Raw genomic sequence first — 12,182 nt, forward strand, 5'->3', positions numbered from 1 at the left:
GGGCATGCAGGATGCACGCTAGCAGCGTACGGTTTCTTCCGTAGGCGAGGTCTAACACCTATTTGTGCGGTGCTTTACGAACTGAAGTATCAGCTTCACGGTAAAATTCTCAAGTTCAAAAACAGTAATTTCGAGGGGGAAAAAGAATGCGTTAGCAAGTCTGCGCAAACTAGACATGCACGAATAATAAGAGTCAGATGAAATGAGAAATGCAGTGTATGAGGTTTCGCGAAGCTGTAAGTCGCCTCGCCGCCGCAGGTCGTATGCGATGCAACTCCGGACGGTCGCAAACCGCCGCCCTGTTTCGCCGACCTGGAGGATCGGCGCTCCCTCCAGAAGCTGTCCGCGTCCATCGAGGAGCACGCCGAGGACGCGCCGAACGGTTCCTCCCAGCGAGCTAGGCCTCCCGTCGTCGGGCACAGCCTCAAGGAAATCCAAGATTGAGGACGAGTTGGGGGCCCGCGCCTCTCCGGTCAAATTCGCCGCGCTGGCTGGCGCATCCGGCGTTCGTATACCTGTATATACGACGCACATACCGCCGTCATTTGCCATCGGGACGATACGCGATTGTCCTTGCGTTGGACCCGTTTATCCTTGCGTTGGACCCGTTTGTCCTTGCGTTGGACCCGTTCTAGAGTTCTTGTGACCGTTGTATACACCGACCATGTTTCTAAGCGTTGTCGTATACAATGTCATGTATAGCGAGTCCCTGTTGGAAGTTCCTGAATCGCAGTAGCAACACAACACATTTGCGTGATGATATCGTTCTGATGCGTAGATACGGGCTCGGTTAGGTCAGGTTGCTCGATGTTAGCTAAGGTCAGGTTGGCAACTCTAGGCACATTTAAGAACTTCGAAACAAGCGAAAGTAATGTGCTTACTGAGAAACTTGCCAGAGGCGTTGTTTTGTATTTTACCCTGGCTTACCTCGCTCGCTGTTGTTGTTAAGCTTTGTTTTTAAGCCTGACTTAATATTCTTCACCGTCACTACGGCGTGACAATATGGGGGCTGGCATTCGAAAGGTCCAAGTTTCGTGACCCTGCTCTCGCTCCACCGTCATGTGTAGAGGGTGTCCCGACTATCATACACCAAGATTTAAATATATGCAAATTCTACGTACCTGGACAGAACCAAGGTAATGTTGTTTGCCGTCGCTAGGAGATAGGCTATTTCTTGCAATCCACCTAATTACATAATTAGTCTTAATCAACTTCTAAAATATTATATTTAGATTAAAAGTGTGAACGAGAAAATTTTACAGCAACGTGACGAACTCCCGATGCAGCTTTCTTTTGCTCTATACATGCTACATAAAAATGTTTTTCCGAGCCTGAAAGAAGCCGGCAAATGCATGCAAATTGCCTCGAGCGGCCAGTAGCGCGTCAATTATAATATCTCATAAATTTCAAAAGAAAACAGGCTGATTATCTCCAAGCGACGCCAAACGGAATTACTTTGGTTCTGTCCAGCTACGTTGCATTTGCGTACTTTTAAATCTTGATGCATGATAGTTGGGACACCTTGTATAGCGCTGAATGTTTGTGGTCTTCGTTCTTCTCGGACTGAAGGCCGATCTTAACATCGAGCTTAAACGAAACCTTCCTCCCATGACTGAACGTATGGATCCTTTTATCCCCGTTGTGGAATCGGAGTGTTCGTGACCCCCTGAAAACTTCCGGTCGCGCGTTTTCGGCACTCAAGTTTTCCTAGATAAAAAAAAAAAAACACTATTTTGTCCTGTAGTTGACTGTATATATATTCAGTGCTCAACGCTTTAGATGATCCGCCCGCATGGCATTCGGAGCTTTTTGCGCCATCTGTGGCCGCTGAGGGACACTGAGTTGATGTAAAAGCGAGGGCCTCTGTGACGCATTGTGAATACATTTGTACCCTCCAGCGGTTGCGCAACGTTCTCCGATGGCGCTAAAAGCAACGGCCGCCATGCAGGCCGATTATCGCGTTTGAATCGCCCAGCACTGCACCTGTCTTTGACGTACTCCAATGTATAAGGATGGATAACAATGTTACGGTTCGTCGAGCTCTCGCACATAGCTTTCTTGTGCACCCGGGAATAAAATTTATTTGTCAAACAACGTTTTATAACTTTGTAATAAACGTGGTACCAGCTTGTAATAAAAGTGGTACCAGCTGTATGGTCCTAAATATTTGCAACCTGTAGCACGTTATAGTGTCTTCGTTGCTCGCTAAGTTTAGCGAGCTGTTCCAGAGGGCGAAAAACGGAAGTCATTTGGGACCCCTGTGTGCAGCGTGGAATTAATGTATGGCTTCAACAGCGTACGAGTAAATCGCAGAGGCATCCAGTGATCTACAAGATAGCACTTAGTCTCTTAGAACGGCTTGGCCAAGAATGTCACACCGGCCTACACCCCCTACACACTTGCCCTCCTTCGGAGTTGTGCAACAGCCTTTCGAGAGCGATTCTGCTAATACCGTTGTTGAGTCCACAGCGGGGTGTCCGCAGACAAAGCAACGCTGTGGCGAAGTGAAGTTTGTAGGACGAGTGTATATATGTATAACTAAGGCGACTATTCTCAGTTGCAGGCGCATAGGTGCCCTGCCGTTGCCGTTTAGGGATGCAGATTACGCTTTCGTTTGCACGCGCTAGAATCTGAACGCTCGCTCCTTGACAGTCGCGTGCCGTCGCGCAGAGGATTTGCACGAATTCTTTCGCGCGAAAGCGTACGCGCAGCTTCCCAGTGTGCACGTGTGTGTATAGGTGTTCGCGGTTTCGTGTGTCCCTTGTCGTAGTCAGAAGCTAAGTGACAAAAGCAGCGATGATCTCCAGTCGTAGAGGCACGCAACGGCTGTGGTATTGGTGTTGCAGTGTATAGCGTATCTTTTGTTTCCTAACGACGAGATGGTGTGTACAATTCAATAAATAGTCGCAGCATCTGCTGAATACGGTAAGGAGCGTAAAACGGCTCTCCTGCGGGACGCCCTTAGCGGACTGTAACCCACTGCAATTCTTCGTGCGTGCGTGGAACGGAATGCGACGTACCTTTGCAAGCAGAGCAGCATCCAGCCTGCCTCCAATAGGGAAAGAGAGAACAAACTTTCTTTCGGAGCAGCTCGTACTTCTAGGCCCGTGAGTGCGGGACCTGGCTGGGTTGGGATGCGGAACACAGAAACCGAAAAAATAGTATAAGTTGTCGCTACACTTGTCTCTCTTCTCGTCTTGCGCATGCAACCTTCATGTCTATCCTCGACTGCCTATGCGTGTGAGGACTATTAGCGCCATGGTGTCACTAAAGTGGTAAGCATATAACTTGCTATCGCAAGGTAAAACTCTGCGCGATTACACGCCCTCGGAGGTACATATGACACATTAGGGGCTTCAGACAAGCGGCTGCGCGAACTCGTGAAAACATTTGCTGTAGCTGACTTTACCGAGTGAATAGCAAAGCGCATGAAAAGGAGGCAGAGTTCAGGCTCGCTGGAGACGCAGACAAACTGGAATGTTCGTCACTGCCGCGCAGGCGGTAGCTCAGTGTGGGCTGGCTGATGCGCTTTTGTGACTCTCTGCTGCTGAGTTTTGCGAGGTCTCAATTGATCTTGCTTTGAGTAACAGGTCTATAAATAAGGGTCTATTATATTATAATAAGGGTCTATAATAATGGTCTATAAGGGTCTATAAGTAAGGGTGGTGTGCAAGTATAAAATTCTGGATTACAGTTTGCCTTGCTCGTTATATTAAGACACCTTGGAGCGATGTCCGAGCTTTCTGCTTTTAAGTTCTTCCTAACTGTATAACACCGCAGAAAAGCAGTGTTGCCGATATTTACTGTCATTTACTTTTCTTTTTCTTTTTTTGCAAGACTAAGTTTCTACGCGTACGCGCCGTGCTACGCTGTCTGCGCGCCTCTTTCATCATCCATTTTCCTGTATTAAAGAATGAAAAATAAAGGCTTAAAGGCTTAATTCATTTGTAGCGTTGTGTAAAACTGTCAGGAAACTGGTCGCCGTCGTTTGCCTTTGCAAATGATGGCAAGTGATATTACAAGGCGCGGTAATAATTTTTTTTTATGTGTGTGTGTCCCGGCGATAGTTGCAAATGGCCATGCTTAACACGCCACTTCGGCTGAAGCCCGACGCAGAGCCCCCCCAAGGAAGCGATGACCAGAGCACCTGAAGGAATATACCTACATAGTTGGCCAGAAAGAAATTGAAAAAAAAAACATTTTTTTTAAATTAAACGAACAAGAAGGAGAGAGCAGCAAAGTGCCACTTGGAGGAGTAGGGGTAAAATGAAAGGAACCCGTCAACATGACTCGTGCGTCAACATGACTCGTAATTTCCTTTAAACGATACTGTTTTCTTTTTTTCAATTTTCTAGAAATTTCATACTGATTCTATTTTGTTGTTTATTCCTTTCTTTTTTCTTTTTTTACAAAGCTTTGACTGTCTGTAATCTTTCTTGGTTCCTCGCTACGTGGGTAATAGCCACGTGGTTATGTATGTGACACGGTTGTAACGTCTCGACATTAACTTCAAAAGGTTTCGTAGCTAATGTTTTCGTATTTCTATGACTACCGGTACCATACATATCCCCTTCGATTTCTTTTTATCCCTACCCTTCCATTTTATATTTCTAGAATTTGTTTGCAGAATTTGCGATATCTATTTTCATCGATATCATTCCCCCTCTGCGTTCCTCTGCATATTTGTTTGTTTGTTTGTCTTGCAAGGACCACTATGATCAGTAAACTATGAATTTTCGTTTTTTTCTTCCTGTTTTGCTACTAGCAAGTAATTATTGGCCCATCCCTTATACGGACAGTGGAATTGTGTTTGGGTGGAAATAGTAAACAAAAAAAGCGTTTTCTTTTCTCCATGATTTGGTGCATTTTCACGAGGCTGTCATAATCACCACCAACAACGTCAATATCGTCATGCTTCATTATACTATTGTTCAGAGTTGTACAGTTTGACTACAGCCGCAGGTCAATTCGCCCAAGTCAATATAAGTACCGTTACGTCGTTATTAGGGGTGCTTTCTCCGTTACTGTATTTCATCGCACGGTCTTTTAATAATTGTTTGTTGTGCTTTTCTGAGCCCTGATCAAACATATTTTTTTCACGCTTTCTCTTCACAAATTTTGTCATAACTGGTCGGCACCTAGTCACTTGATTTCGGCGTTGCGCGGCCAGTCCCTCTCGCGGGTACGTGCCATGATTTAGCATGCACTTCTCGAGTTTCGTTTCATTCATCGTCAAGCAGTCCTGTTTTGTGACTCTTATCTATTTAAAGCGAAGCTATCTTTGTCTCCTGTTCCTACTCTGAGGGTGTATGGCTGTTGGCTGCTGCTGCTTAATTGTTGATTATACAACTTACGGCTACTGGATCGATATGCACCACTGGGTATGTGTCTGAATAAACAACTTGGGCCACATGGGCATGTGCAACTGGACATGTGCCGCTTCATTCATACGTCTATATACACCGTCTGCGCAACCGCGCACCGCTCCTGGTCAAATTGTCATACCGCAATTCCCGAGAACAATAGGTTAAAGTTAGCGCAGCGTGATGTCTCCGTTTGCCCCTTTCGTCCTTGTCTGCTGGCATTATAAATGTTCTAAAAAAACAAAACAAAAAAAAAACTGTTCGCTTTTCGGCCTATCTCTCGTTGTGGGTATGTGCCAATGATTGGAATCATCATCATCAAAATCAAGCCGCGGTCTGGGAACCCGTCGCTCCTCGACGCCTGGGATGCCGCCGCGAGCGTCGAACAAGCAAGCAGCCCCGCTCTGCCCTTGAGAAAGTTGGGGGGAGGGTGTCGCGGGGCAGAGTGGGAGGGCGCAGTCGCACGCTCCGCGCGTCCCGGGCTCCCAAAATTCTCGCCGGCTATAACCACTCGTCCCCCCCCTCGTACGTGTATAGGCGCCCGGGCCTGGGACGGGCCGGCGCGACGCTTGGGCGCGCTCACAGTGGGACTGCACGAACGACGTCTGCTCCGCGACAGGCCGAGCTTTCGGGTGCCGCATAACGGGAGCCGGATCTACATGGACAACGGCACCAACGGCGAGCGTGTCACGATGAGTGAGTGCTTTGCGCATGCTCCGTATGCGCGTACTATGCTGTAAACATAACTGTATACTGAAGTACTAAAGCGCCAAACAGACGACACAAGAACAGACAGAGACGAGCGCTTGCTAACAACTGATGCTTTACTGTCAGAAACACACAATGTATACGCAAATCTGGCAGCGCAACTCACACGTTGTCGGAAATCACATGGTAACCAGGCAAAAGGCAATTGTCGTCTGTTTGGCGCTTTAGTACTTCAGTAACATGCATCGACGAGACCAACAAAAAGTTCTGCTGGAATAACTGTATACAAGGTCCATTCGATTCGACGCGAGCGGTGGAGATGCCGCCAGCTCGAGCAAAGGAGCGCGTCCGAAGACGGCGAGTGACGACGCAGACACAGAGAGTTATAGCAGACACTAAGAACCCTAGAATACTTGGCGCATTGAACATTAGGTTACCACAGAAACAACTATGGAGACATTATACATTGTTTATCACGGCTTCGGATAGGCACTATCATTTATCATTTAGCGTTGTTTATCAGAGAGAACGCGACGGTTTTGTGATGTGCATTACGAGCAGTAAGTTCCGAGTAAATAATAATGTGCGTCGCATACGTATGCTGACAAGCAGGATGATACGGCGTTCGTTTACCTGGTAGGTGGTGTTCTGTTTTCTGTGCGCGGAGTTGTTCCAAAGACAGCAACAGCAGCCACGGTCAGAAATCGCAGGAGGGTTAGCGAAGAAAGTTTCGCGAAACACCGTCGACGGAATCGCCTCACCCTTTTGCCTGCACCGGGAAAACCTGCGTTTTCAAACACGAATTCGTCTATGTATATGTATACAGCGAGGTGCAGCCCCTCCCCGAACTAGTTCTGGAAGCGCAGTGTTCTTGATGCAGGCAACTTGCTTTTCAGCGCACAATGTGCAAATGCTATAGGCGCCAGTTATAAAGTGCCAATATTAGTAGGGTGCTGCTGGTTCCCGAAGTGTGAAGTTGCATTTAATTACTTTCATTTACCTTTGCTTATTTTTTTTAACTTACTTTTACTAGTTTTACCCTATTTTCCACAAATTTCAGAATTTTACTTTGCCTATCTGTCCAGTTCACCCGGGCATGCGTTTAAACATGTCGATGCTCGCCGCTGCATGCGGTTTGAGTCGCGTTTCAGGAGCAAGAAGCGGAGAGAAATGAGTCTATACTTCGAGCAACAACAAAAAATTAAATTTGCCTTATTGCCGGCGTTGTTTAATTCGACCTTTCTGATGATTCGACCAAACCTCGCGGTTCCGAAAGGGTCGAATTAACGGTTGTCGCGACTTACGTAGAACTTAGTTCAAAGCCATCTTGGTGGCCGACACAATGTCCCCAAGTCAGTTCTATGGCAATGCTAGCACCATCTCGCACAAAAGAAGTCCGTGCGCGTGTCTCGGAAAGAGAGCCTCGCGGGGTGAAGAAAAATTGATCCCGGTCAGGGGGTCGAACTCGGGACCGACGCCTTTCCGAAACAGTCGCTCTACTGTTTGAACTTACCGGGACGTTAGCAGTTTGTGAGAGTGGAGCCCAAATCCGTCAGCAACTCGAGTGGGCTTTCTTGGTAGCTTTGTGCTGTACACTCTCGAGTGGAGAATGATTGTTCCATTTTATTTTCGTATGGATCATTGCTGGCGCGTAACGGGCTCGACGCATGCCACGTGACACGTGCTAAGTCCGTGCTCCTTTGAATGCGCAGGTGGCAAATGGACGCAAGTCGCGTTCGTTGTGTCCGCCATCTTGGGCGCGTACCTCTTCAACCGCCAGCGTGTGAGCATCTATACCTTCGAGCCGCCGTTGGACGAGAGGATACCATGCGCTGCCGTACCTTCCAGTGAGAGCGGCTAGCCACGAGCAGCCATCATTCTTGTATTCTTTCACAGCCCTGCTCTCCAAAGGAAACCCAGCAGCCACCGAAAAAAAGAAAGGAAAAGAAACAACGATTGTATTCACTAGCGGTCGCGTTTACGGTCCACTTCACAGGAAAACGTCAGTGCAGACTTTCTCATGGCTGTCTAAATAAGCTTTTGAGGGTTCTCTTGAACACACTTCAGGGAACACAGAGTTTGCTAAAGTGAAATTTCATTCAAGCGAAACATGGGCATGGAGGACTTGTAATTCTAAAGGCAACTATAAAGTAAAAAAAGAAATGGGAGGACGCTTAAATTCCGCCTCTAAGAGTGGAACGTGATAGCATTCAAAGATTCCTGATTGCTTCTCGCGCTTCCCGGCAACTGCAGCTTATTTAACCATGATGTTTACTGGGTAGCGGCGGCGGCGAACGCTATGCATGAAGGCGAGCGGGTGAGCTTTCGGTAGAAACGCAGCGTGGGCCGCGGATGCGCGGAGGCGAGTGCCATCTGGATGGGGTTCGAGGAACCGAGCGGGTCGCACCCTTCTATGAATGGTAGAAACGCTGGAAAAGGGGTTTATGTTAAAGTTTTCGCGTAGCAGAATTATGTTTTCTGGTATATTCAAATTACAATACGACACAATCATGTCTGTAGATTGTGTTTAGGTTTTACTTTAGAATTTTTCTGACGCGTCTTACTTCGAGGAATTCAATTAGTTCAGTACCGCCTCTGCGCCTCGCGGAGGGCCCGCGTGGGTGTGGTTCCGGATGGTTTTTTGCCAAGCGATGTCCGGCGTCGGCACCGGATTTTTTTTCGACACGGCGCCCTTCACGCTATCGCATATTAAAACAATTGCAGTATCGCCCGAAAGGGGAAGCATTAATAATGGTAGCAAAACACTATCACTAAGTCAGGTTCGTCGTTTTATCGGCCGCATAAATTGCCGTAAGCATTACTTACATATTAAATTACCAATCATGATGTCATGCACGCCGTCAAACGTGATCAGAGCTCACTCGATGATCGCGAACACTCGCTGTCATAATGCTAGCTTTCTCGAACGCCTCTGCTGCATGTCGCTTCAACGCATCATTGAAATCTGAAATTACGCCACCTCCAGCTCCTTAGGCGCGCAGGACGGCAGAGCACGTCCAGCCACCAGCCATCTCAACTCGCCCATTCTTTGCACCCGCCTAGGATTACGTCCAAGATGGTTCTCGGGGGGGGGGGGGGGGTAGGCGCCCAGCCGCGCGGGCAGTCATGTGCATCGACGGCCGCGCTAGAGTAACTGACGCGCGCTCGCCTCCTCCCGCCGCCTTGGGCGCGCTTGATCACGTGACCTCCAACATTGGGCGCGCATCAAGCCGCCACCCTTCGCGGCTCACCCTCGACCGCTTTCCCTCGCACCCACAGCCTACGGCGTGTGAAAGGCTCTTATCGCACATGGACTTTAAACGGGTCCTCACGGCGACGCCGACGGCAGAAATTCGCCAGGAGTGTCCATATATAATTGCAGTAACAGAGGTATCCGTCTTCTGATTTGCCATGTGGTTGCACGTAATTCACACCTATGTGACTGTTTGTCGCCACCCCGGTTCAACAGGGATATAGTATTAGAAATCGTCAATAGGTAATCATTTCCCGCAGTGATGGAGCGCCGGGAGGACTGTGAGGCCGCTGTGTGTTTGTGGAAGGAGGCCGAGGCACCGTACCCTCGATGCTTCCAGCCTCGGGACTACTACGGCTACCGGCTGCGCAGCTACTCGGTGCAGGACACGGGCCACGTCCTGTTCAACCTGACCTACGCGGGGGGTCCGTACAGCCCTCACTCCGATGGTCTCATACCCAACGTACAGTTCGAGGTGATCAAGTACAGCGACCGCATCGTGCGCTTCAAGGTGCGCGCACGGACTGACCTGTCCTTACGAGTTTTCGCCTTGGTCGGTGTGTATAGACTACCGTTCGCGGAACACCGAGTTACCGGAAACGTTCATGACAGTAGAAACATTTGCCGACAGGTGGCGCAATAAGCGCACGACACAAGTGAGGCACATACGTACGCATAATTGTGCGCCTCATCTGCTGTGTTGTGCGGGAATTGCGCTATCTGTCGGCAAGTCTGCTGCAGCGACTTCCCCAATTTTCAACATTTGCAGTAACAACGCTGCTGACGCTTTGTCCGGCAAAGGTTTTAACGCGACAGCATTAGATACATTTAGCTCAGCGGGTTTACGTTTCGCTCCGCTCGCGGTCGCCACCGTTGCGCCAGCGGAGCGGCTCGTGAAAAAAGAATTTTAGCCCGGCGGATCACTCACCCGCTCGAGCGGGGTAAAGAGCGGGGTGCTCTGCTGCCCCACCTACTGGTCCGAATATGAGTTACTGAGAAATGAATTTGAATTACGCTTGCATTTATAATGCGAGAAATGTTGAATAAACATATATTACATGTTCTCAGTACATTATTTGTTAATAATGTACTGAGTACTAATGTACGGGTCAGCGCCGCAGTCGCCGCCGTCGATGCAGAACTGCCGGCGTTCATGTTCGCGGCTGCCATCTTGCATTTCCCATACACGCCCGCGCGCGCTTACGCACGCTCGCGCGCTGCGTGTACCCTCCGCTGGGGAGTGCTTTCCAGCGGGCGTAAACGCTGCTCCGTAAAACCGCTGGCCGCCTCAGCGTGGTGCGCATGCGCAGTCGCGTCTCCGCTCGCCCGCTCCGCTCCGCTGGCCGTAAACCCGCTGGGCTAAAACTCTCTATTAAGGGCCCCGTGTCGCAGAAAATCTGGCGTCGGCGGAGTTGTCCGTGAGCGAAAATTGTCGTATGTATTTGGGTGTATGTTTATGCAAACACTCGCTATCTGACGTGCGGTATATGCATGGTTATATTGTCGCGCCATTTTATCACCAAAGTTGCTCATACCTTGTTTTACATTAATCACAAAGTTATTCCGCGGAATATTGAGAATGACAGCCCACAAACCAATGTCACGAAACAAAGCACCGACAGCGCATGTCTTTTATGTTAAATCTTTTCAGGCTTAATTATTGAAAGTGCGAAACAATAACAGAATTTTCTGATAATTACGGGTTCTTTTTTTTTTTTTGCGCGGCTGTGCACAACCTCCGGGATCGACCCACGCAAGCGGCCCCGTTTCTACCAGAAAGCTCGCCTTCGTGCATAGCGTCCGCCGCCAGCGTTTCCCGGTAAACGTTACGGTTGCATGAGCTGCAGTTGCCGGGAAGCGTGAGAAGCAGTCAGGGATATTTGAATGCTATCGCGTTTCACTCTTGAAGGCGAAGCTTAAGCTTAATCCTCTGAGGTTTTGTGTTACTTGGCTGTTCTCGTCGATGAGAAATGTGGGAAGGAACTACACGTTAAAGATTACATCTCTGCCTACGCTTTACGCTATGATGGATGCATTGTCGCGGTCCACTCAGTCTGCCCTCTAGTGGTGCGAGGGCAGCGTTATTAGCTCCGCTGCCAGCACGGGAGGTGTTGTGCGCGCGCACAGTGTTCCCGTTGAGCGGCTCTGTGCAATTTGGCAGGCTACACTGGTCTGAGCGGAGCGTAACGTAGACGCTCAGCTAAAACTCTAATCAATTAACCTGTTTCACTACATTGAGAGCGCATGCGCAGCGTCCGTGCCGACGCCATGATGACAGTATAGTCCTCGACGATTTCTCGCCGTGCTCAGGTTGAAGGCAGCACTGAGGGGCATGCCAACGTAAGTACTGTTGAGGATTTTTCCAGTGAAGTTTAGAGGGTACTTGGGGAAAACCTCTCCTGAAGACGAATCCTATTGCGGAATCTTTTTAGTCTCACCTTCCTGCCGTTCTCAAAACGTAACACACTTATTTCAATAGATAACAGTGGTCGGAAGAGGGCGATTCAGAGGAAGATGGAGGCTGGAAGTGACTGGCTTATTCTCCTCCTCCTCCTCCATTAAGGGTGGGTGAGAGTGAGCTACGCGCACATAAAAGCGCTGTTAAGGAGAGCATTTGCTGTCCTGACGAAGACAGGACGCCTTGTCGCAGCGTCTCGGCTTCAGCGACGTTCCTTGTTCTACCACTGTTAATCACTTCCGAGCCTGAACCGCTCTCGTTTTGGATTGTTGCCACAGTTGTGCTTCAGCCTGCTGCGGACTACTAGTGCTACCAGCATTTAGCCTGGTTTTAACAACGCAAAACGTAAACGTGACACGAGACGAAAAGACGACACCACAAGCGCTGACTTTCCAACAAC

General features: G+C 48.9%; 2 protein-coding genes across 2 annotated transcripts in view; both read left to right on the forward strand.

Moving 5' to 3' along the window:
• The window catches only part of LOC126539068 (uncharacterized), a 60,493-nt gene extending 58,324 nt beyond the window's left edge, over window positions 1-2,169 (forward strand). Inside the window, exon 6 of the mRNA XM_050185780.3 lies at window positions 259-2,169. Within this exon, the coding sequence (XP_050041737.2) occupies window positions 259-444 (186 nt within the window). The 3' untranslated portion in view covers window positions 445-2,169. The remainder of the gene's footprint in view (window positions 1-258) is intronic.
• A 482-nt stretch (window positions 2,170-2,651) lies between these two features.
• Window positions 2,652-12,182, forward strand: part of LOC126539064 (lysosomal alpha-glucosidase-like) — a 61,659-nt gene continuing 52,128 nt past the window's right edge. The window contains exons 1-3 of the mRNA XM_072285225.1: window positions 2,652-6,059; window positions 7,784-7,918; window positions 9,585-9,835. Coding sequence (XP_072141326.1) covers window positions 5,663-6,059; window positions 7,784-7,918; window positions 9,585-9,835 — 783 coding nt within the window. The 5' untranslated portion in view covers window positions 2,652-5,662. The remainder of the gene's footprint in view (window positions 6,060-7,783; window positions 7,919-9,584; window positions 9,836-12,182) is intronic.

Source organism: Dermacentor andersoni, chromosome 11, assembly GCF_023375885.2.
Source record: "Dermacentor andersoni chromosome 11, qqDerAnde1_hic_scaffold, whole genome shotgun sequence".
Taxonomy (NCBI): Eukaryota; Metazoa; Arthropoda; class Arachnida; order Ixodida; family Ixodidae; genus Dermacentor; species Dermacentor andersoni.